Here is a 25,152-nt window from a genome sequence, read left to right as displayed (position 1 = left end):
AACCGTGAGGAGGAGTTTATAGAATGTATCCGCGATAGTTTCCTAGAACAGTATGTAATGGAACCTACGAGGGAACAAGCGGTCCTAGATCTGGTCCTGTGTAATGAGACAGGATTGATTCATGATCTCATAGTTAGGGATCCTCTCGGAAGGAGCGATCACAATATGGTGGAATTTAAAATACAGATGGAGGGTGAGAAAGTACAATCAAATACTAGTGTTTTGTGTTTAAACAAAGGAGATTACAAGGGGATGAGAGAAGAACTAGCTAAGGTAGACTGGGAGCTAAGACTTTATGGTGGAACAGTTGAGGAACAGTGGAGAACCTTCCAAGCGATTTTTCACAGTGCTCAGCAAAGGTTTATACCAACAAAAAGGAAGGACGGAAGAAAGAGGGAAAATCGACCGTGGATATCTAAGGAAATAAGGGAGAGTATCAAATTGAAGGAAAAAGCATATAAAGTGGCAAAGATTGCTGGGAGATTAGAGGACTGGGAAATCTTTAGGGGGCAACAGAAAGCTACTAAAAAAGCTATAAAGAAGAGTAAGATAGAGTATGAGAGTAAACTTGCTCAGAATATAAAAACAGACAGTAAAAGTTTTTACAAATATATAAGACAAAAAAGAGTGGCTAAGGTAAATATTGGTCCTTTAGAGCATGAGAAGGGAGTTTTAATAATGGGAAATGAGGAAATGGCTGAGGAACTGAACAGGTTTTTTGGGTCGGTCTTCACAGTGGAAGACACAAATAACATGCCAGCGACTGATAGAAATGAGGCTATGACAGGTGAGGACCTTGAGAGGATTGTTATCACTAAGGAGGGAGTGATGGGCAAGCTAATGGGGCTAAAGGTAGACAAGTCTCCTGGCCCTGATGGAATGCGTCCCAGAGTGATAAAAGAGATGGCTAGGGAAATTGCAGATGCACTAGTGATAATTTACCGAAATTCACTAGACTCTGGGGTGGTCCCGGTGGATTGGAAATTAGCAAACGTGACGCCACTGTTTAAAAAAGGAGGTAGGCAGAAAGCAGGAAATTATAGGCCAGTGAGTTTAACTTCGGTAATAGGGAAGATGCTGGAATCTATCATCAAGGAAGAAATTGCGAGGCATCTGGATAGAAATTGTCCCATTGGGCAGACGCAGCATGGGTTCGTAAAAGGCAGGTCATGCCTAACTAATTTAGTGGAATTTTTTGAGGACATTACCAGTGCAGTAGATAACGGGGAGCCGATGGATGTGGTATATCTGGATTTCCAGAAAGCCTTTGACAAGGTGCCACACAAAAGGTTGCTGCATAAGATAAAGATGCATGGCATTAAGGGTAAAGTAGTAGCATGGATAGAGGATTGGTTAATTAATAGAAAGCAAAGAGTTGGGATAAATGGGTGTTTCTCTGGTTGGCAATCAGTAGCTAGTGGTGTCCCTCAGGGATCCGTGTTGGGCCCACAATTGTTCACAATTTACATTGATGATTTGGAGTTGGGGACCAAGGGCAATGTGTCCAAGTTTGCAGATGACACTAAGATGAGTGGTAAAGCGAAAAGTGCAGAGGATACTGGAAGTCTGCAGAGGGATTTGGATAGGTTAAGTGAATGGGCTCGGGTCTGGCAGATGGAATACAATGTTGACAAATGTGAGGTTATCCATTTTGGTAGGAATAACAGCAAACGGGATTATTATTTAAACGATAAAATATTAAAGCATGCCGCTGTTCAGAGAGACTTGGGTGTGCTAGTGCATGAGTCACAGAAGGTTGGTTTACAAGTGCAACAGGTGATTAAGAAGGCAAATGGAATTTTGTCCTTCATTGCTAGAGGGATGGAGTTTAAGACTAGGGAGGTTATGTTGCAATTGTATAAGGTGTTAGTGCGGCCACACCTGGAGTATTGTGTTCAGTTTTGGTCTCCTTACTTGAGAAAGGACGTACTGGCGCTGGAGGGTGTGCAGAGGAGATTCACTAGGTTAATCCCAGAGCTGAAGGGGTTGGATTATGAGGAGAGGTTGAGTAGACTGGGACTGTACTCGTTGGAATTTAGAAGGATGAGGGGGGATCTTATAGAAACATTTAAAATTATGAAGGGAATAGATAGGATAGATGCGGGCAGGTTGTTTCCACTGGCGGGTGACAGCAGAACTAGGGGGCATAGCCTCAAAATAAGGGGAAGTAGATTTAGGACTGAGTTTAGGAGGAACTTCTTCACCCAAAGGGTTGTGAATCTATGGAATTCCTTGCCCAGTGAAGCAGTTGAGGCTCCTTCATTACATGTTTTTAAGGTAAAGATAGATAGTTTTTTGAAGAATAAAGGGATTAAGGGTTATGGTGTTTGGGCCGGAAAGTGGAGCTGAGTCCACAAAAGATCAGCCATGATCTAATTGAATGGCGGAGCAGGCTCGAGGGGCCAGATGGCCTACTCCTGCTCCTAGTTCTTATGTTCTTATGTTCTTAACTTCTCTGCTTCTCCAGCCTTGGGTAGCTCAGGCTAAATGAAGCCACTCCAGGAACACCCTGTTAGCAATCCACTAACACAGCATCAGCTGTGGGTCAACCCCGGCAGCTTCCCCAGTAGCCAAGCTGCTCGCTGTCACCACCCGCTTGCTGAGGAGTACAGCAAGCAACATTTCACTTGTCACCCAACTCCCCATAATTTGAACCACTTTTGTTTTTGAATAGCACCAAATTATCTTTTCTTTCTTATAGACTCTGTGTCCTTGGCAAAAAAGTGACCATCTCGGGGCCGCCCCAGTGCAAAGAAGGAGACTTTATGCAGAAGATTGCCATGTTTCCTGGTGAAGAAGATGACGAGGCAGAGAATGGTGTTATTGTCGCAGAAGGCGTTGTTGAAGAATATCTGGCATTTCATCACAGAGACTTGTTAGTACCAAGGAAATGCTCTTTCTATTTAATTTCATGAATTTTTGAGTTGGCACCAACAAAACAATTTATTTTCGTTATCTTCCACTGAAGCTCAGTCCCCGCCCGCAGCCCGGATCAACTACACTCCGATGGCTGTTGGTGCTAACCCTCGCAACTCTTCAACAACAACCTCAATTTGCATTTTAATGTAGTAAAACAGTCCAAGGTGTTGCAAAAGAATGTAACCCAGTGGAAAAAGTTCATGAGGCCAGAAAAGGAGGTGGTGGGAGAATATTGTGTACAGTTTTGATCCCCTTATTTGAGGAGGGATGCAGTGGCATTGGAGGCAGTTCAGAGGAGGTTCACTAGATTGATTCCAGAGATCAGGGGTTTGTCGTATGAGGAAAGATTGAACAGTTTAGGCCGATACTCTCTAGACTTTAGAAGAATGAGGCGAGATCTAATTGAGGTACACAAGATGATAAAAGATATTGACAAAAGCCGACGTGGAGCGAATGCTTCCTCTTCTGGGGCAAACTAGAACGAGAGGTCACAATTTTAGGATAAGGGACAGCAGATTTAAAACAAAAGTTAGAAGAAATTAGGAAAGGGGAATGTACAACGAGACCTGGATGTCCTCGTACACCAATCGCTAAAGGTAAGCACACAGGTGCAGCAGGCGGCAAAGAAGGCAAATGGCCTTCATAGTGAGAGGATTCGAATACAGGAGCTGTCTTGCTGCAATTATACAGGGCCTTGGTGAGGCCCCACCTGGAATATTGTGATGTTTTGGTCTCCTTATTTGAGGAAGGATGTTCTTGCTCTGCAGGGAGTGCAACAAAGGTTTACCAGACTGATTCCTGGGATGGCGGGACTGACGTATGAAGAGAGATTGAGCCGGTTAGGATTGTATTCGTGGAGTTCAGATGAATGGAAACCTATAAAATTCTAACAGGGTAGATGCAGGGAACATGTTCCCGATGGTGGGTGTGTCCAGAACCAGGGGTCACAGTCTGAGGATACGTTTAGAACAGAGATGAGAAGAAATGTCTTCACCCAGAGAGTGGTCGGCCTGTGGAGGAGATAGACCAGGGGTGGGCAAACTGCGGCCCGACAAAGGTTTTTATGCGGCCCGCCAATGAGGTGCCCGGAATCATAACCGGCATTTTTGAAAAGCCGCCGGGGAAAAGCCGCTGAAGTAAATGCGCTTATTGAATAAGCGCATTTACTTCAGCGGCTTTTCCCCGGCGGCTTTTCAAAAATGCCGGTTATGATTCCGGGCACCTCATTGGCGGGCCGCATCAAAACGCGCGTAGTGGGGTGGATGAGTGGGGCTGTCTCATTGGTCGGTTTAGTTGGGTGTGCGACCAATAGGAGTCCAGGTTACAAACAATAAGTCTTATTATTGTTTGTAACCTGGACTCCTATTGGTCGCACACCCAACTAAACCGACCAATAACGCAGCCCCACTCATCCACCCCACTACGCGCGTTTTTATCGTTGACTCATAAGAACTAGGAGCAGGAGTAGGCCATCTGGCCCCTCGAGCCTGCTCCGCCATTCAATTAGATCATGGCTGATCTTTTGTGACTCAGCTCCACTTTCCGGCCTGAACACCATAACCCTTAATCCCTTTATTCTTCAAAAAACTATCTATCTTTACCTTAAAAACATGTAATGAAGGAGCCTCAACCGCTTCACTGGGCAAGGAATTCCATAGATTCACAACCCTTTGGGTGAAGAAGTTCCTCCTAAACTCAGTCCTAAATCTACTTCCCCTTATTTTGAGGCTATGTCCCCTAGTTCTGCTGTCACCCGCCAGTGGAAACAACCCGCCCGCATCTATCCTATCTATTCCCTTCATAATTTTAAATGTTTCTATAAGATCCCCCCTCATCCTTCTAAATTCCAACGAGTACAGTCCCAGTTTACGCAACCTCTCCTCATAATCCAACCCCTTCAGCTCTGGGATTAACCTAGTGAATCTCCTCTGCACACCCTCCAGCGCCAGTACGTCCTTTCTCAAGTAAGGAGACCAAAACTGAACACAATACTCCAGGTGTGGCCGCACTAACACCTTATACAATTGCAACATAACCTCCCTAGTCTTAAACTCCGTCCCTCTAGCAATGAAGGACAAAATTCCATTTGCCTTCTTAATCACTGGTGCACTTGTAAACCAACCTTCTGTGACTCATGCACTAGCACACCCAAGTCTCTCTGAACAGCGGCATGCTTTAATATTTTATCGTTTAAATAATAATCCCGTTTGCTGTTATTCCTACCAAAATGGATAACCTCACATTTGTCAACATTGTATTCCATCTGCCAGACCCTAGCCCATTCACTTAACCTATCCAAATCCCTCTGCAGACTTCCAGTATCCTCTGCACTTTTCGCTTTACCACTCATCTTAGTGTCATCCGCAAACTTGGACACATTGCCCTTGGTCCCCAACTCCAAATCATCTATGTAAATTGTGAACAATTGTGGGCCCAACACGGATCTCTGAGGGACACCACTAGCTACTGATTGCCAACCAGAGAAACACCCATTATCCCAACTCTTTGCTTTCTATTAATTAACCAATCCTCTATCCATGCTACTACTTTACCCTTAATGCCATGCATCTTTATCTTATGCAGCAACCTTTTGTGTGGCACCTTGTCAAAGGCTTTCTGGAAATCCAGATATAACACATCCATCGGCTCCCCGTTATCTACTGCACTGGTAATGTCCTCAAAAAATTCCACTAAATTAGTTAGGCATGACCTGCCCTTTACAAACCCATGCTGCGTCTGCCCAATGGGACAATTTCTATCCAGATGCCTCGCAATTTCTTCCTTGATGATAGATTCCAGCATCTTCCCTACTACCGAAGTTAAGCTCACTGGCCTAAAATTTCCTGCTTTCTGCCTACCTCCTTTTTTAAACAGTGGCGTCACGTTTGCTAATTTCCAATCCACCGGGACCACCCCAGAGTCTAGTGAATTTCGGTAAATTATCACTAGTGCATCTGCAATTTCCCTAGCCATCTCTTTTAGCACTCTGGGATGCATTCCATCAGGGCCAGGAGACTTGTCTACCTTTAGCCCCATTAGCTTGCCCATCACTCCCTCCTTAGTGATAACAATCCTCTCAAGGTCCTCACCTGTCATAGCCTCATTTCTATCAGTCGCTGGCATGTTATTTGTGTCTTCCACTGTGAAGACCGACCCAAAAAACCTGTTCAGTTCCTCAGCCATTTCCTCATTTCCCATTATTAAAACTCCCTTCTCATCCTCTAAAGGACCAATATTTACCTTAGCCACTCTTTTTTGTCTTATATATTTGTAAAAAATTTTACTGTCTGTTTTTATATTCTGAGCAAGTTTACTCTCATACTCTATCTTACTCTTTATAGCTTTTTTAGTAGCTTTCTGTTGCCCCCTAAAGATTTCCTAGTCCTCTAATCTCCCAGCAATCTTTGCCACTTTATATGCTTTTTCCTTCAATTTGATACTCTCCCTTATTTCCTTAGATATCCACGGTCGATTTTCCCTCTTTCTTCCGTCCTTCCTTTTTGTTGGTATAAACCTTTGCTGAGCACTGTGAAAAATCGCTTGGAAGGTTCTCCACTGTTCCTCAACTGTTCCACCATAAAGTCTTAGCTCCCAGTCTACCTTAGCTAGTTCTTCTCTCATCCCCTTGTAATCTCCTTTGTTTAAACACAAAACACTAGTATTTGATTTTACTTTCTCACCCTCCATCTGTATTTTAAATTCCACCATATTGTGATCGCTCCTTCCGAGAGGATACCTAACTATGAGATCATGAATCAATCCTGTCTCATTACACAGGACAAGATCTAGGACCGCTTGTTCCCTCGTAGGTTCCATTACATACTGTTCTAGGAAACTATCGCGGATACATTCTATAAACTCCTCCTCAAGGTTGCCTTGACCGACCTGGTTAAACCAATCAACATGTAGATTAAAATCCCCCATGATAACTGCTGTGCCATTTCTACATGCATCAGTTATTTCTTTGTTTATTACCTGCCCCACCATATCGTTACTATTTGGTGGCCGATAGACTATTCCTATCAGTGGCTTTTTCGCCTTACTATTCCTGATTTCCACCCAAATGGATTCAACCTTATCCTCCATAGCACCGATGTCATCCCTTACTATTGCCCGGATGTCATCCTTAAATAACAGAGCAACACCACCTCCCTTACCATCCACTCTGTCCTTCTGAATAGTTTGATACCCTCGGATATTTAACTCCCAGTCGTGACCATCCTTTAACCATGTTTCAGTAATGGCCACTAAATCATAGTCATTTACGATGATTTGTGCCATCAACTCATTTACTTTATTCCGAATACTACGAGCATTCAGGTAAAGTACACTTATGTTGGTTTTTTTACCTCTGTTTTGAATCTTAACATCTCCAGTTTTATTCCTTTTTTTATTACTGGGCCTATTCACTGAGCTCCCCTCAGTCACTGTACCTTGTACTGTCGCCCTTTTAGATTTTTGACTATGTCTTCTCTGCCTTGCACTTTTCCCCTTACTTCCTTTTGCTTCTGTCCCTGTTTTACTACCTTCCAACTTCCTGCATCGGTTCCCATCCCCCTGCCACATTAGTTTAAACCCTCCCCAACAGCTCTAGAAAACACCCCCCCAGGACATCGGTTCCAGTCCTGCCCAGGTGCAGACCGTCCGGTTTGTACTGGTCCCACCTCCCCCAGAACCGGTCCCAATGCCCCAGGAATTTGAATCCCTCCCTCTTGCACCATCTCTCGAGCCACGCATTCATCCTATCTATCCTGACATTCCTACTCTGACTAGCTCGTGGCACTGGTAGCAATCCTGAGATGACTACCTTTGAGGTCCTACTTTTTAGTTTAACTCCTAACTCCCTGAATTCCGCTTGTAGGACCTCATCCCGTTTTTTACCTATATCGTTGGTGCCTATGTGCACCATGACAGCTGGCTGTTCACCCTCCCCCCCAGAATGTCCTGCAGCCGCTCCGAGACATCCTTGACCCTTGCACCAGGGAGGCAACATACCATCCTGGAGTCTCGATTGCGTCCACAGAACCGCCTGTCTATTCCCCTTACGATCGAGTCCCCTATCACTATAGCCCTGCCATTTTTCTTCCTGCCCTGCTGTGCAGCAGAGCCAGCCACGGTGCCATGAACCTGGCTGCTGCTGCCTTCCCCTGGTGAGCCATCTCCCTCAACAGTATCCAAAGCGGTATATCTGTTTTGCAGGGAGATGACCGCATGGGACACCTGCACAGACTCGGCTAGGCTGTGCTTCTGTCAGTGTTAAGGATCAGCACAAGCAACTTGACACCTGATTTCAACAAACTGGTAAATGACTGCAGTCAGATGCATCATTCTCATTGACATTGTTCTGTTACTTACTGAGTTACTTTGTTTTTCAAATAAATGTGCTTTTTTTTCTTTAAAGACCTTTTATTTTGGCTATTTAAAATATTAATTATTTTACTTAATATACTATGCGGCCCTTTAAAATTGTGAATTTCTGAATGTGGCCCTTGCACGGAAAAGTTTGCCCACCCCTGAGATAGACAGATTTTTAATAAGTAATGGGTTGCAGGGTTTTGGAGTATTAATGATAGTATTAACTGGCAGAGTGGGCTCAAGGGGCTGAATGGCCAATTCCTGCTTCTCTGCTGTTCAAATACTTGAATAAAGAGATTGGTTTAAACATTTTAAAAAAAGTAATTTATTAAGATTGTGCAGAATTTTTCATAATGAAACAGTAGTAACAATAATAACAAAACAAACTAGTGAATATTAACATAGTGTAAAAAGAGAATATACAATAACAATTAAATAGACATTACCCCACGCAACCCAGTCTTCCCACACCATCCCAATGAAGCCCCACCCCCCCCTACGGATTGCTGCTACTGCTGACATTTTAATTTTCCCCGAGAAAGTCGACAAACGGCTGCCACCTCCGAGAGAACCCTAGGGTAGACCCTCTTAAGGCAAACTTTATTTTCTCGAGACTGAGAAACCCAGCCATGTCGTTAACCCAAGTCGCTACACTCGGGGGCTTTGAGTCTCTCCACATTAATAAAATCCGTCTCCGGGCTACTAGGGAGGCAAAGGCCAAGATGTCGACCTCTTTCACCCCCTGAACTCCCGGGTCTTCTGATACTCCAAAGATCACTATCTCTGGACTCGGCACCGCCCGTGTGTTAAGTACCTTGGACATTGCCCTCACAAACACTTGCCAGAACACTCTAAGCTCCGGGCATGCCCAAAACATGTGGACATGATTTGCAGGGCTGCCCTTGCACCTCATACAACTGTCTTCTACCCCAAAAAACTTGCTTATTCACACTGCCGTGATGTGTGCCCGGTAAACCACCTTAAATTGAATTAGACTGAGCCTGGCATATGATGAGGAGGAATTAACCCTGCCCAGGACCTCTGCCCACAGACCCACTTCCAACTCCTCACCTAGCTCCTCCTCCCACTTTCCCTTGAGCTCCTCCACCGGGGTTTCCTCCGCCTCCTGTAGTTCCTGGTAGATATCCAATACCCTCCCCTCCCCCACCCAGGTGCCGGAGACCACCCTGTCCTGTATCCTCAGTGGGTTTTAAACATTTTTAAATGATAGAAAAGTTTAGCAACGGATTGAATGGACAGCTGCTGAGGATAAGATGAAGGAAGTGGGGGATATACTCGAGGCCTGACTTGCAGAAGCACAAAATTCTGTTGCACGTTTTACTTGAGTGTAATTCGCGTTTATTGGAGTGTATTAACACGCCTCCGTTTAAAGGCCGTGTGCTTAACACTGCTAGGCTCTATGTATGTATTTTCAGCTCAGGAGTCGCCAGGTGCCGTATCTAGACACCTCACAAATATTCCAAGGTCAGGTTCAAAGTAATAAAACGATACACCGATTAGTAAGTTCCAAACGATCAATATTTATTATACAAATATAATAAATACGCATGCACACGCTAAGGGACTAAGCTACAACTAAACTAAGCGATCAGAATACTTAACTAAACAGGAACAGGCAAGGTCAGGGAGCGAGGCCTTCGTTCCGATCTTGGTCTGCAACCTTCAGAGAGTGTGCTGGTCGCTGGGGGTCTAGTGGGCCTGGTTCGCGTAGCGAGCGTCGTATTGTCACTTACGGTTCAGCGGCTGGTGCTCAACGGCTGGAGTCAGGATACAGGTCGAAGTTCTTGGTCAAAGCCGGAGCACGAAACAACAGACAGGACCATGTGTGGGGTCTATCTTTTATAGGACCCCAATGTCCGTGCCTCTTTTGGGGCGGGCTTTACCTTCAGGTATCGATTGGACCAAATTCTAATCGATATCTTTTGAATTCCCCCAATGTGAGGGTCTCTTCTTGATGGAGGGGGTGGTTTCTATAGTGGATACTTCTGGTGCCGCTCTGTCTGGACATCCACTTAAAGTATCTATTCAAACCTAAATGTTGCCATTGTGTGTGCCCAGATCTGGATTGCCTCATTAATATGCAAAGCGTTTTGCCATTAACACCTTTGGTTTGAGATCTTCCACCTGGCCAGAAACTAGTTTTGCTGCTTGCAAAATGCTAATCAGTCTTTGCAGACTGCTGTCTTGGCTAAACTGCTTTTTCCCTGCAGTCTTAGCAATTCTCCATCTTGTCAGTCCAGTGTCCATTTTAGGTGGCTACAGTGGCTACAGTTCACAGAAAGGTCTAATGATTAAAGAGAGCGGGAGGGCTGAGGCCACGTGGAATGTGAAGACTGGTGAGAGTTTTGCCGGTTGGGGTCTGGGAGCTCCTGTAGCTTGGTGAGAGCAGTATTGGTGGGTGTGGGAATGAGTAAGAATATGGGCAGGAGTTTGGATCAGCTTGAGAGTACACAGGATAGTTAAACGGAGAAAATTCACCCTTCTCAGTCCATTGTGCCAACCTGCCAAGAAAGAGCTAATCAATGAAATTCCACTTTCCAGCTCTTACCATGTCGGGTACAGCAAATAAAATGCATCTTTTCTTTTTTAAATGTGATCAAAGTTTGTGTTGCTCCCACCCTTTCGGAAGTGAGTTTCAAACTCCAGCATCCTCTTGGATTTTTCATTAATTCTTAGGGTGTGTTTCTGGAAGGAGTACCAGCAAGGCGGTAGAAAGGACGTTTGAGGACTCGTCTACTGAGGTAGTATGGGCCGAGGTTAGGAACAGGAGAGGAGAGGTCACCCTGTTGGGAGTTGTCTATAGACCTCCGAATAGTTCCAGAGATGTAGAGGAAAGAATTGCAAAGGTAATTCTCGACAGGAGCGAGAGTAACAGGGTAGTTGTTATGGGGGACTTTAACTTTCCAAATATTGACTGCAAATACTATAGTTCGAGTACTATAGATGGGTCAGTTTTTGTGCAGTGTGTGCAGGAGGGTTTTCTGACACAGTATGTCGACAGGCCAACAAGGGGCGAGGCCACATTGGATTTGGTACTGGGTAATGAACCCGGCCAGGTGTTAGATTTAGATGTAGGTGAGCACTTTGGTGATAGTGATCACAATTCGGTTATGTTTACTTTAGCAATGGGCAGGGATAGGTATATACCGCAAGGCAAGAATTATAGCTGGGGGAAAGACAATTATGATCGTATTCGGCAAGATTTAGGATGTATAGGATGGGGAAGGAAACTGCAGGGGATGGGTACAATCGAAATGTGGAGCTTTTTCAAGGAACAGCTACTGCGTGTCCTTGATAAGTATGTACCTGTCAGGCAGGGAGAAAGTTGTCGAGCAAGGGAACCGTGGTTTACTAAGGAAGTTGAAGCACTTGTCAAGAGGAAGAGACATGATGGCTCAGTTAGGGCACTTGAGAGTTACAAGTTAGCCAGGAAGGACCTAAAGGGAGAGTTAAGAAGAACGAGGAGAGGACACAAAAAGTCGTTGGCGGATAGGATCAAGGAAAACCCTAAGGCTTTCTATAGATATATCAGGAACAAAAGAATGACTAGAGTAAGATTAGGACCAATCAAGGATAGTAGTGGAAAGTTGTGTGCGGAATCAGAGGAAATAGGGGAAGCGTTAAATGGATATTTTTCGTCAGTGTTTACACTGGAGAAAGACAATGTTGTCGAGGAGAATACTCAGGTTCAGTCGACCAGGCTAGATGGAATTGAGGTTCACAAGGAGGAGGTGTTAGCGATTTTGGAAAGTGTAAAAATAGATAAGTCCCCTGGGCCAGATGGTATTTATCCTAGGATTCTCTGGGAAGCCAGGGAGGAGATTGCAGAGCCTTTGTCCTTGATCTTTATGTCGTCTTTGTCGACAGGAATAGTGCCGGAAGACTGGAGGATAGCAAATGTTGTCCCCTTGTTCAAGAAGGGGAGTAGAGACAACCCTGGTAATTATAGACCTGTGAGCCTTACTGCGGTTGTGGGTAAAATGTTGGAAAAGGTTATAAGAGATAGGGTTTATAATCATCTTGAAAAGAACAAGTTGATTAATGATAGTCAACACGGTTTTGTGAAGGGTAGGTCATGCCTCACAAACCTTATTGAGTTTTTTGAGAAGGTGACCAAACAGGTGGATGAGGGTAAAGCGGTTGATGTGGTGTATATGGATTTTAGTAAGGCGTTTGATAAGGTTCCACACGGTAGGCTATTACAGAAAATAAGGACGTATGGGATTGAAGGTGATTTAGCGGTTTGGATCAGTAATTGGCTAGCTGAAAGAAGACAGAGGGTGGTGGTTGATGGCAAATGTTCATCCTGGAGTTCAGTTACTAGTGGTGTACCGCAAGGATCTGTTTTGAGGCCACTGCTGTTTGTCATTTTTATAAATGACCTGGAAGAAGGTGTAGAAGGATGGGTTAGTAAATTTGCAGATGACACGAAGGTCGGTGGAGTTGTGGATGGTGCTGAAGGATGTGGAAGCTTTGGAAAGGGTTCAGAGGAGATTTGCTAGGATGTTACCTAGGCTGAGAGGTGACTTAATAGAGACATATAAGATAGTCAGAGGGTGGACAGTGAGAGTCTATTTCCTCGGATGGTGATGACCAACACGAGGGGACATAGCTTTAAATTGAGGGGTAGTAGATATAGGACAGATGTCAGAGGCAGTTTCTTTACTGAGAGAGTAGTAGAGGTGTGGAACGCCCTGCCTGCAACAGTAGTAGACTCTCCAACCTTAAGGGCATTTAAGGGTCGCTGGATAGACATATGGATGAAAATGGAATAGTGTAGGTCAGATAGGCTTCAGATGGTTTCACAGGTCGGCAGGTAGTGCTGAGGAAGTGGGGAGGCTGCAGAAGGATCTAGACCAGGGGTGGGAAAACTTTTCCGTGCAAGGGCCACATTCAGAAATTCACAATTTTAAAGGGCCGCATAGTATGTTAAGTAAAATAATTACTTCACCCGGTTATGATTCTGGGCGCCTCATATAGAACATAGAACAGTACACGTTGTGCCGAGCAATGATCACCCTACTCAAGTCAACGTATCCACCCTATACCAGTAAGTAACCCAACAGCCCCCCCCATTAACCTTAAAAAAACTTGGTGAGCCGCATAAAGACCTTTGGCGGGCCGCATGCGGCCCGCGGGCCGTAGTTTGCCCACCCCTGATCTAGACAGTTTGGGAGAGTGGTGCAGGAAATGGATGATGCAATTCAACGTGAGAAAATGTGAGGTCTTGCACTTTGGAAAAAAGAATCAAAGCATAGACTACTTTCTAAACGGTGAGAAAATTCATAATGCCAAAGTACAAAGGGATCTGGGAGTGCTAGTTGAGGATTCCCTAAAGGTAAACATGCAGGTAGAATCTGTGATTAAGAAAGCGAATGCAATGTTGTCATTTATCTCAAGAGGGTTGGAATATAAAAGCAGCGATGTGCTACTGAGCCTTTATAAGGCTCTGGTTAGGCCCCATTTGGAGTACTGTCCAGTTTTGGGCCCCACATCTCAGGAAGGACATACTGGCACTGGAGCGTGTCCAGCGGAGATTCACACGGATGATCCCTGGAATGGCGGGTCTAACATATGATGAACGGCTGAGGATCCTGGGATTGTATTCATTGGAGTTTAGAAGGTTAAGGGGAGATCTAATAGAAACTTACAAGATAATACATGGCTTAGAAAGGGTGGACGCAAAGAAACTGTTTCCGTTAGGCGAGGAGACGAGGACCCGTGGGCACAGCCTTAGAATTAGAGGGGGTAAATTCAGAACAGAAATGCGGAGACATTTCTTCAGCCAGAGAGTGGTGGGCCTGTGGAATTCATTGCCGCGGAGTGCAGTGGAGGCCGGGACGCTAAATGGCTTCAAGACAGAGATAGATAAATTCTTGATGTCGCGAGGAATTAAGGGCTACGGGGAGAATGCTGGTAGGTGGAGTTGAAATGCCCATCAGCCATGATTGAATGGCGGAGTGGACTCGATGGGCCGAATGGCCTTACTTCCACTCCTATGTCTTATGGTCTTATGGCGCAACATTGAGGGCCGAAGGGCCCGTACTGCACTGTAACGTTCTATGTTCTAAGCGGGGCTGCTTTGTCCTGGATGGTATCGAGCTTCTTGAGTGTTGTTGGAGTTGCGCTCATCCAGGCAAGTGGAGAGTCTTCCATCACACTCCTGACTTGTGCCTTGTAGATGGTGGAGAGGCTTTGGGGAGTCAGGAGACAAGTTACTTACCACTGAATTCCCAGCCTCTGACCTGCTCTTGTAGCCATAGCGTTTATGTAGCTGGTCCAGTTCAGTTTCTGGTCAATAGTGTTGATAGTGGGGGATTTACCGATAGTAATGCCGTTGAATGTTAATGGGCGATGATCAAATTCTCTCTTGTTGGAGATGGTCATTGCCTGGCACGTATGTGGCGCAAATGTTACTGAACATGGTGCAATCATCAGTAAACATACCCACTTCTTTTTTAAAAAAATGTTTTTATTGAAGTTTTTACATTTTACACACTGTACATTTGGTCAGGTTATATGTGTCGGTTATAATATACAAGTCATTTTCCTCTGTACTGATTCCTCCTCCCTCCCCCCTTGGTGGCCTCCTTTGTCCCTCGGGTGGTGAGTTTGATCTTCTCCAGGTGTAGGAATTGCGATAGGTTTGCCAGCCAGTCTGCAGCTGTGGGTGGTGCTGCTGATCGTCAGCCAAGCAGGATTCTCCAGCGGGTGATTAGAGAAGCAAAGGCAAGGTTGTCGGCCCTCTTCCTCATGTGTAGTTCTTGCTGGTCAGATACCCCGAAGACTGCCACTCTTGGCACGTCTCCACCCTCACCCTCACCCCCACCACGTGGGCGTGGTTGGCCGGGCCCCTCTGGCACCGTTCACATTTGTCCTCCGCCTCCGGGAAGAACCTGCTCATTCGGGTTATGGTCGGGTGCGCTCTGTGCATACTTCCAGCTGCATGAGGCTTAGACTTGCACAGGAGGAGGTGGAGTTGGCCCTGCTCAGTGCTTCACTCTTCACTCCAGAGTCCCCACCCTATTTCCGTCCCTAGCTCTTCCTCCCATTTTTCCCAAGTTTCGTCCAGTGGGAAGTGCCTCCTTTCTCATAGTAAGAAGTCTTACAACACCAGGTTAAAGTCCAACAGGTTTGTTTCAAACACGAGCTTTCGGAGCACGGCTCCTTCTTCAGGTGAATCCTTTCTCATAGTCGTCCATACAGGCCCCACAGTTTCCCCTACCCAGATTGTCCACGTCCATTAACTCCTCTAACGTGCTTCTCGGAGGCTGGAGTTATGTGCCATCTCCTTGCGGAGAAGGTTCTTGACCTGTAGTTTGTTTCCATTTTGTAATTCCAGTCCCTCCGTCAGTTCATCTAGGGTCGCTAGTCTGTCCTCAGTGTAAAAGTTCCTAGTCGTCAGTGTCCCCCCGTCCTGTCTCCACCTCTTAAAGGTGGCGACAAGCATGGCTAGTGCGAACCTATGGTTGCCACAGATGGGGGTCATGGTGGACATTTCGGGCAGACCAAAGTGTTGCCTCATCAGGTTCCAGGTTTGTAGGGTGGCTACTACCACTGTGCTTGTTGAGTGTTTTGTTGGGGGACGGGAATGCTGCCATGCTGAGAGTCCCGTAGTCCCTGTACAGGAGATCCATCCTCACCCATTCCGTGTCTGGCTCCTACACCCAACCCATCCCCTCACTCTTTCCTCCGTGGCTGCCCATGTGATAGTATTGTAGGTTGGACTCTTCCCCCCTCCACACACACACACACACACACACGCACACGCACACGCACACACAAACGCCATATTCATCTTGTATATGGAGTTGAAAAAGGCCTTGAAGATCAGTATGGACCTGAACAGGAAGAAGAACCTGGGAAGTACGTTCATCTTGATTGTCTGTACGGAGGGTAGAGCGAGAGTGTACTCCCATTGCCAAACTGGTCAGATTCCACTTGTGGATCCGTGTCCAGTCCTGGGCGATCTGGATCCCCAGGTAGTGGAATTTGTTTTGGGCTCGCTTGAATGTAGACCTTCCAGCTCTGCCCCTCCCCCTCTCGGGTTCACCAGGAATACTTTGCTTTTGCCAGGTTGAGTTTGCAGCCCGAGAAAGCTCCAAACTCTCCCAGGAGCTTCATGAATCCTTCCATGCCACTCAACGGGTCTGAGATGTAGAGGAGCAGGTCATCTGCACAGAGCGAGACTCTGCTCTCTGCCTCCTCTTCAGATTCCCTTCCAGCTCTCACACCGATCGCCAGCAGCTCGATTGCCAGGGCAAACGAGAGAGGGCACAGCGGGCATCCCTGCCTTGTGCCTCTGTGCAGCTAGAAGTATTCAGAGCTGGTGGCGTTGGTCTGTACGCTCGCCTTGGGGGGGGCGTTGGTCTGCACGCTCGCCTTGGGGGCGTTGGTCCGTACGCTCGCCTTGGGGGGGGCGTTGGTCTGCACGCTCACCTTGGGGGCGTTGGTCCGTACACTCGCCTTGGGGGCGTTGGTCCGTACGCTCACCTTGGGGGGCGTTGGTCCGTACACTCACCTTGGGGGCGTTGGTCCGTACGCTCACCTTGGGGGGCGTTGGTCCGTACACTCACCTTGGGGGGCGTTGGTCCGTACGCGGTTGGTCCGTACACTCGCCATGGGGGCGTTGGTCTGTACGCTCGCCTTGGGGGGCGTTGGTCCGTACACTCACCTTGGGGGGCGTTGGTCCGTACACTCGCCTTGGGGGCGTTGGTCCGCACACTTGCCTTGGGGGCGTTGGTCCGCACACTCGCCTTGGGGGCCTTGGTCCGTACACTTGCCTTGGGGGCGTTGGTCCGTACGCTCGCCTTGGGGGGCGTTGGTCCGTACGCTCGCCTTGCGGGGCGTTGGTCTGTACGCTCGCCTTGGGGGCGTTGGTCCGTACACTCGCCTTGCGGGGCGTTGGTCCGTACGCTCGCCTTGGGGGGCGTTGGTCTGTACGCTCGCCTTGGGGGCGTTGGTCTGTACGCTCGCCTTGGGGGGCGTTGGTCTGTACGCTCGCCTTGGGGGGCGTTGGTCCGTACGCTCGCCTTGGGGGGCGTTGGTCCGTACACTCACCTTGGGGGCGTTGGTCCGTACGCTCACCTTGGGGGCCTTGGTCCGCACGCTCGCCTTGGGGGCGTTGGTCCGCACGCTCGCCTTGGGGGCGTTGGTCCGTACGCTCGCCTTGGGGGGCGTTGGTCCGCACACTCGCCTTGGGGGGCGTTGGTCCGTACGCTCGCCTTGGGGGGCGTTGGTCCGTACGCTCACCTTGGGGGCGTTGGTCCGCACGCTCGCCTTGGGGGGCGTTGGTCCGTACGCTCGCCTAGGGGGCGTTGGTCCGCACACTCGCCTTGGGGGGCGTTGGTCTGTACGCTCGCCTTGGGGGACATTGGTCCGTACGCTCGCCTTGGGGGCGTTGGTCCGTACGCTCGCCTTGGGGGGCGTTGGTCCGTACACTCGCCTTGGGGGCGTTGGTCCGTACGCTCGCCTTGGGGGCGTTGGTCCGTACGCTCGCCTTGGGGGGCGTTGGTCCGCACGCTCGCCTTGGGGGGCGTTGGTCCGCACGCTCGCCTTGGGGGGCGTTGGTCCGTACGCTCGCCTTGGGGGCGTTGGTCCGTACACTCACCTTGGGGGCCTTGGTCCGTACACTTGCCTTGGGGGCGTTGGTCCGCACACTCGCCTTGGGGGGCGTTGGTCCGTACGCTCGCCTTGGGGGGCGTTGGTCCGTACGCTCGCCTTGGGGGCGTTGGTCCGCACACTCGCCTTGGGGGGCGTTGGTCCGCACGCTCGCCTTGGGGGGCGTTGGTCCGTACGCTCGCCTTGGGGGCGTTGGTCCGTACGCTCGCCTGGGGGGCGTTGGTCCGTACGCTCGCCTTGGGGGGCGTGTATTGAAGTTTCATCCAGGAGGTGAACCCTCTTCCTCACCAAAACCACTCCAGTCCATCAATGAGGTTCTTCCAACCGACTCTATCAAAGGTCTTTTCTGGGTCCAGGGAGACGATCACTTCTGGTGTTCCCTCTCCGGATGGGGGTCATTATCACATTTAGCAGTCGTCTGATGTTCACAGTTAACTGTGCACCCTAAACACAGTCCGTCTGGTGCTCCGTGAGCACCTCCAGTTGGGAATCAGATACCAGATAGTCAGTTGTATTTTGTTGCCTATTATAATTACTATTAATGATTTTCTTCTTTTATTTTCTCTTTTTTTAAAGTAACCAATGTTATGTTTTCACAATTAAGGGGCAATTTAACGTGGCAAATCTACGTACGCGGCACATCCTTTGGGTTGTCGGGGTGAAGCCCTCGCAGACACGGGCAGAATGTGCAAACTCCACACGGACAGTGACCCGGGGCCGGGATCGAACACGGATCCTCGGCGCTGTGAGGCAGCAGTGCTAACCACTGCGCCATCATGCAGCCAAAAGGGAAAGTTATGTGTAGTTTTGCCACCCCCAGTGCTCCCAATCCCACTTGCCCCACTAACCCAGACACCAAAGTTGTATCATTCTGAGATTGGTCTATTTAGCCCAGTAAGAAATCTAACCCAGGATTCGCTGGTGGAGCTCCCAGCTTTGCCCACTCACTCCACTGCTGAATATGGGCAAGTGCAGTGGGGCGAAATGGTGCACGTGAAAATTGAAGTGCCATTTTCTGTGATCTAATTGGGTTTAACAAATGCACAGGTGAACGAAAGGTGACTGTGATCAGGAGACATTCTCAATGGGTTTATTGCGGAACATTGTACAGCTATTATTTCAGTCATCTGGTGGTCTCTGGGTGTAATTAATAAAGGCCAGGGCAAGTGAATCTGCTGCTTTCCTTTGCATTTTAATTTGCTTCGATTAAGATGTTCTCCTTGTGTCTACACAGGGAAGATGATGCCTGTGAGAAGAAGTTGGGTCTTGCCTTGCAATATGAAAACAGACTGGGCCTGCCTCCAGTCTCTCCAAGTCACTGCCGAAGGAACACAATTGTGGCAGAACTCTTTGATGAGGTGTGGCTGGAAATGGTGGGCTGTATGGAGGAGCTGATCCAGAAGCACTGGGAAGAGCATGTTCCAGGTATATGGACGACTGAACTTGAGATGAACTTTTGCAGATTGTGCCTGTTGTGAAACACATTTTCAGTTTCAAAGTCGGTAGCTCAGAACTGTGACACGTATGCTACTCTGTAAAGACTTGAGATAAATACTACATCTGCAGATTACTGTTTTTTAAATCATTTTGTTTCAAGGAACTCATCAGTCAGAGAACTGCTGGATGAGCTCGACGCCTCAGAGGGCCCCGGAATCAGTTTCTGCTGTCGACTAATTTGGCTAATCTGGGCTTGTTCAACAGATGGTTTTTGGGGATGGTCTTGGTATCCCTGGGCATTGGGACAGGAATTAATCACTAAATGTTCCTGCTTCTGCGTAATCCAGCGTTTTGCTGGATAATATTTCTGTGTGAGTTACTTTTACAGCCTTTTGAATGGTGTGACAGACAGGGCGGCACGGTGGCACAGTGAGTAGCACTGGTGCCTCACAGAGCCAGGGACTCGGGTTCGATTCCAACCCTGGGTGACTGTATGGATGATGTGGAGATGCTGGTGTTGGACTGGGGTGGGCACAGTAAGAAGTCTTGCAACACCAGGTTAAAGTCCAACAGGGGGTGGAATTCTCCGCCACCCAGGAATCGGCAGGGGATGGAATCATGCCGCGCCAGTCGGAGGGCCCCCTGCGGCGATTCTCCGGCCCGCGATGGGCCGAAGTCCTGCCGCTGTCAGGCCTCTCCCGCCGACGTGGTTTAAACCACCTCTGTGCCGGCGGGAGCAGGTGGCGCGAGCGGGCCCACGGGGTCCTGGGGGGGGGCGTGGGGTGATCGGACCTCAGGGGGTGCCCCCATGGTGGCCTGGCCCGCGATCGGGGCCCACCAATCGGCGGGCAGGCCTGTGCCGTGGGGGCACTCTTTTTCTTCCGCCGCCGCCACGGCCTCCACCATGGCGGAGGCAGAAGAGACCCCTCCACCGCGCATGCGCCGGTGGTGACATCAGCGGCCGGTGACGCTCTGGCGCATGCGCGGACTCATGCCAGCCGGCGAAGGCCTTTCGGCCCCGACACCGGGCAGCGTGGCGCCAAAGGCCGTTGGTGCCAGTCGGCGGAGCGGGAGCCACTCTGGCGCGGGCTTAGCCCCTAAAGGTCTCCACCTTTGGGGAGGCCCGACGCCGGAGTGGTTGGTGCCACTGCGCTACGCCGGGACCCCCCGCCCTGCCGGGTAGGGGAGAATTTCACCCAGGTTATTTTCGAATCACTAGCTCCGAAAGCTAGTGATTCGAAACAAACCTGTTGGACTTTTAACCTGGTGTTGAAAAACTTCTTACTGGGTCTGTATGGAACATATATGTCCTCCCCGTGTCTGCGTGGGTTTCTTCCAAGTGCCCCTGTTCCCTCCCGCAGTCCAAATATGTGCAGGTTAGCTGGATTGACCATATAAAATTGCCCCTTAGTGTCCAACAGTTAGGTGGGGTTTTGGGGATAAGGTGGGGGATTGGGCCTAGGTTAGTGTGTTCTTTCAGAGAGTCGGTGCAGGCTCGATGGGCCGAATGGTCTCCTGCACTGTAGGGATTCTATAGAAAGGTATGGGAGAAATGGGTTGCGGTTTGTGGCATCAGTACTGGGGAAAGTGGAGGCTGCATCATTGGCACTGCCTGTACCTCAACCATGCTGAGACCAGTCTTCTTGCCAGCCCCATAGTGAGGGAGCAGAGCTAAACAAGGCGGGTGAGGGATCAAACTTGGACAGGTTTTCTGATTGGAGGGCTGTTCTGCAGGGATCAGTGCTGGGATCTTTGCTGTTCGTGGTATATATAAATGATTTGGAGGAAAATGTAACCTGTCTGATTAGTAAGTTTGCGGAAGACACAAAAGTTGGTGGAATTGCGGATAGCGATGAGGACTGTCAGAGGAAACAGCAGGATATAGATCGTTTGGAGACTTGGGCAGAGAGATGGCAGATGGAGTTTAATCCGGACAAATGAGGTAATGCATTTTGGAAGGTCTAATGCAGGCGGGAAACATACAGTAAATGGCAGAACCCTCGAGAGTATCGACAGGCAGAGGGATCTTGGTGTACAGGTCCACAGGTCACTGAAAGGGGCAACGCAGGTGGAGAAGGTAGTCAAGAAGGCATGCGGCATGCTTGCCTTCATTGGCCGGGGCATTGAGTATAAAAATTGGCAAGTCATGCTGCAGCTGTACAGAACATTAGTTAGGCCACACTTGGAGTATAGTGTTAAATTCTGGTTGCCACACTACCAGAAGGATGTGAAGGCTTTAGAGAGGGTGCAGAAGAGATTAACCAGGATGTTGCCTGGCATGGAGGGTATCAGCTATGAGGAGCGGTTGACTAAACTAAGATGTAGGTGAGCACTTTGGTGATAGTGATCACAACTCGGTTATGTTTACTTTAGCAATGGGCAGGGATAGGTATATACCGCAAGGCAAGAATTATAGCTGGGGGAAAGGCAATTATGATGCTATTCGGCAAGATTTAGGAGGTATAGGATGGGGAAGGAAACTGCAGGGGATGGGTACAATCGAAATGTGGAGCTTTTTCAAGGAACAGCTACTGCGTGTCCTTGATAAGTATGTACCTGTCAGGCAGGGAGGAAGTTGTCGAGCAAGGGAGCCGTGATTTACTAAGGAAGTTGAAGCACTTGTCAAGAGGAAGAAGAAGGCTTATGTTAGGATGAGACATGAAGGCTCAGTTAGGGCACTTGAGAGTTACAAGTTAGCCAGGAAGGACCTAAAGGGAGAGTTAAGAAGAGCGAGGAGAGGACACGAAAAGTCGTTGGCGGATAGGATCAAGGAAAACCCTAAGGCTTTCTATAGGTATATCAGGAACAAAAGAATGACTAGGGCCAATCAAGGATAGTAGTGGAAAGTTGTGTGTGGAATCAGAGGAGATAGGGGAAGCATTAAATGGATATTTTTCGTCAGTGTTTACACTGGAGAAAGACAATGTTGTCGAGGAGAACACTCAGGTTCAGTCGACCAGGCTAGATGGAATTGAGGTTCAAAAGGAGGAGGTGTTAGCAATTTTAGAAAATGTCAAAATAGATAAGTCCCCTGGGCCAGATGGGATTTATCCTAGGATTCTCTGGGAAGCCAGGGAGGAGATTGCAGAGCCTTTGTCCTCGATCTTTATGTCGTCTTTGTCGACAGGAATAGTGCCGGAAGACTGGAGGATAGCAAATGTTGTCCCCTTGTTCAAGAAGGGGAGTAGAGACAACCCTGGTAATTATAGACCTGTGAGCCTTACTTCAGTTGTGGGTAAAATGTTGGAAAAGGTTATAAGAGATAGGGTTTATAATCATCTTGAAAAGAACAAGTTGATTAGCGATACTCAACACGGTTTTGTGAAGGGTAGGTCATGCCTCACAAACCTTATTGAGTTTTTTGAGAAGGTGACCAAACAGGTGGATCAGGGTAAAGCTGTTGATGTGGTGTATATGGATTTCAGTAAGGCGTTTGATAAGGTTCCCCACGGTAGGCTATTGCAGAAAATAAGGAAGTATGGAATTGAAGGTGATTTAGCCGTTTGGATCAGTAATTGGCTAGCTGAAAGAAGACAGAGGGTGGTGGTTGATGGCAAATGTTCATCCTGGAGTTCAGTTACTAGTGGTGTACCGCAAGGATCTGTTTTGGGGCCACTGCTGTTTGTCATTTTTATAAATGACCTGGAAGAGGGTGTAGAAGGATGGGTTAGTAAATTTGCAGATGACACGAAGGTCGGTGGAGTTGTGGATAGTGCTGAAGGATGTTATAGGATACAGAGGGACATAGATAAGCTGCAGAGCTGGGCTGAGAGGTGGCAGATGGAGTTTAATGCGGAAAAGTGTGAGGTGGTTCACTTTGGAAGGAGTAACAGGAATGCAGAGTACTGGGCTAATGGCAAGATTCTTGGTAGTGTAGATGAACAGAGAGATCTCGGCATCCAGGTACATAAATCCTTGAAAGTTGCCACCCAGGTTAATAGGGCTGTTAAGAAGGCATATGGTGTGCTAGCCTTTATAAGCAGGGGGATTGAGTTTCGGAACCACAGGGTCATGCTGCAGCTGTACATAACTCTGGTGCGGCCACACCTGGAGTACTGCGTGCAGTTCTGGTCACCACATTATAGGAAGGATGTGGAAGCTTTGGAAAGGGTTCAGAGGAGATTTACTAGGATGTTGCCTGGTATGGAGGGAAGGTCTTACGAGGAAAGGCTCAGGGAATTGAGGTTGTTTTCGTTAGAGAGGAGAAGGCTGAGAGGTGACTTAATAGAGACATATAAGATAGTCAGAGGGTTAGATAGGGTGGACAGTGAGAGTCTTTTTCCTCGGACGGTGATGACCAACACGAGGGGACATAGCTTTAAATTGAGGGGTGAGAGATATAGGACAGATGTCAGAGGCAGTTTCTTTACTCAGAGAGTAGTAGGGGTGTGGAACGCCCTGCCTGCAACAGTAGTAGACTCGCCAACTTTAAGGGCATTTAAGTGGTCACTGGATAGACATATGGATGAAAATGGAATAGTGTAGGTCAGATAGGCTTCAGATGGTTTCACAGGTCGGCGCAACATCGAGGGCCGAAGGGCCCGTACTGCGCTGTAGTGTTCTATGTTCTATGTTCTAAACTCTGTTCTCACTGGAACGACGGAGGTTGAGGGGCGACCTGATAGAAGTCGACAAAAGTATGAGGTACATGGGCAGAGTGGAAAGTCACAAGCTTTTTCCCAGGGTGGAAGAGTCAATTACTCGGGAGCATAGGATAAAGGTGTGAGGGCAAAGTTTAGAGGAGATGTGTGAGGGAAGTTTTTTTACACAGAGGATAGTGGGTGCCTGGAACTCACTGCCGGAGGAGGTGGTGGAAGCAGGGACGATAGTGACGTTTAAGGGGAGTCTTGACAAATACATGAATAGGATGGGAATAGAGGGATACAGACCCCGGAAGTGTAGAAGGTTTTCGGTGAGAAGGGCAGCATGGTCGGCACAGGCTTGGAGGGCCAAAGGGTCTGTTGCTGTGTTGTATTTTTCTTTGTTCTCTGTTCTAACCACTTCAGGAAACAGAATAGGCAGAAATGGGTCATTTTCTGATTACATAGAACAGTACAGCACAGATGTGGAGATGCCGGCGTTGGACTGGGGTGAGCACAGTAAGAAGTTTTACAACACCAGGTTAAAGTCCAACAGGTTTGTTTCAAACACGAGCTTTCGGAGCGCAGCTCCTTCCTCAGGTGAATGAAGAGGTGGGTTCCAGAAACATTTATATAGACAAAGTCAAATCTGCCAGACAATGCTTGGAATGCGGTTGAAGGTCCTGTGCGGTGAGGAAGTCTTGTTCAAACTTGTGCATGAAGATGTCGGCATATTTTGGTCGAATTTGGTCCCCATGGCTGTTCCGTGCGTCTGGATGAAGAATTTGTTGTCGAAGGTGAAGACTTTGTGATCCAGAATGAAGCAGATGAGTTGCAGAATTGCGTCTGGAGATTGGCAGTTGTCAGTGTTGAGGACTGAGGCTGTTACAGCAATGCCGTTGTCATGGGGGATTGTGGTGTAGAGTGCCGAGACATCCATTGTGGCGAGGAATGTTCCTGGTTCAACTGGTCCATGGGTGCTGAGTTTCTGTAGGAAGTCCGTCGTGTCGCAACAGAAGCTGGGTGTACCTTGTACGATGGGTTTCAAGATGCCCTCGATGTAGCCAGAGAGGTTCACACACAGGGTCCCATTGCCTGATACAATAGGACGGCCTGGTGTGTTGGCCTTGTGTATTTTCGGGAGGCAGTAGAGATCTCCAATGCGGGGATTACGTGAGATGAGAGCACAAAGAATATAGCACAAAGAGTGCTTTGAAGG

The 25,152-nt window shown here is 48.2% G+C and overlaps 1 protein-coding gene across 7 annotated transcripts in view; it reads left to right on the top strand.

Moving 5' to 3' along the window:
• The window catches only part of LOC119956181 (protein FAM149B1-like), a 133,105-nt gene that overhangs the window by 11,030 nt on the left and 96,923 nt on the right, over positions 1 to 25,152 (top strand). For all 7 annotated transcript variants that reach the window (XM_038783119.1, XM_038783121.1, XM_038783118.1 and 4 more), the window contains exons 5-6: positions 2,702 to 2,875; positions 19,151 to 19,341. In XM_038783119.1, the coding sequence (XP_038639047.1) occupies positions 2,702 to 2,875; positions 19,151 to 19,341 (365 nt within the window). The remainder of the gene's footprint in view (positions 1 to 2,701; positions 2,876 to 19,150; positions 19,342 to 25,152) is intronic.

Source organism: Scyliorhinus canicula, chromosome 22 (assembly GCF_902713615.1).
Source record: "Scyliorhinus canicula chromosome 22, sScyCan1.1, whole genome shotgun sequence".
Taxonomy (NCBI): Eukaryota; Metazoa; Chordata; class Chondrichthyes; order Carcharhiniformes; family Scyliorhinidae; genus Scyliorhinus; species Scyliorhinus canicula.
Note: the sequence above shows the minus strand (reverse complement) of the source record. Positions and strands in the feature narration are given on the sequence as shown.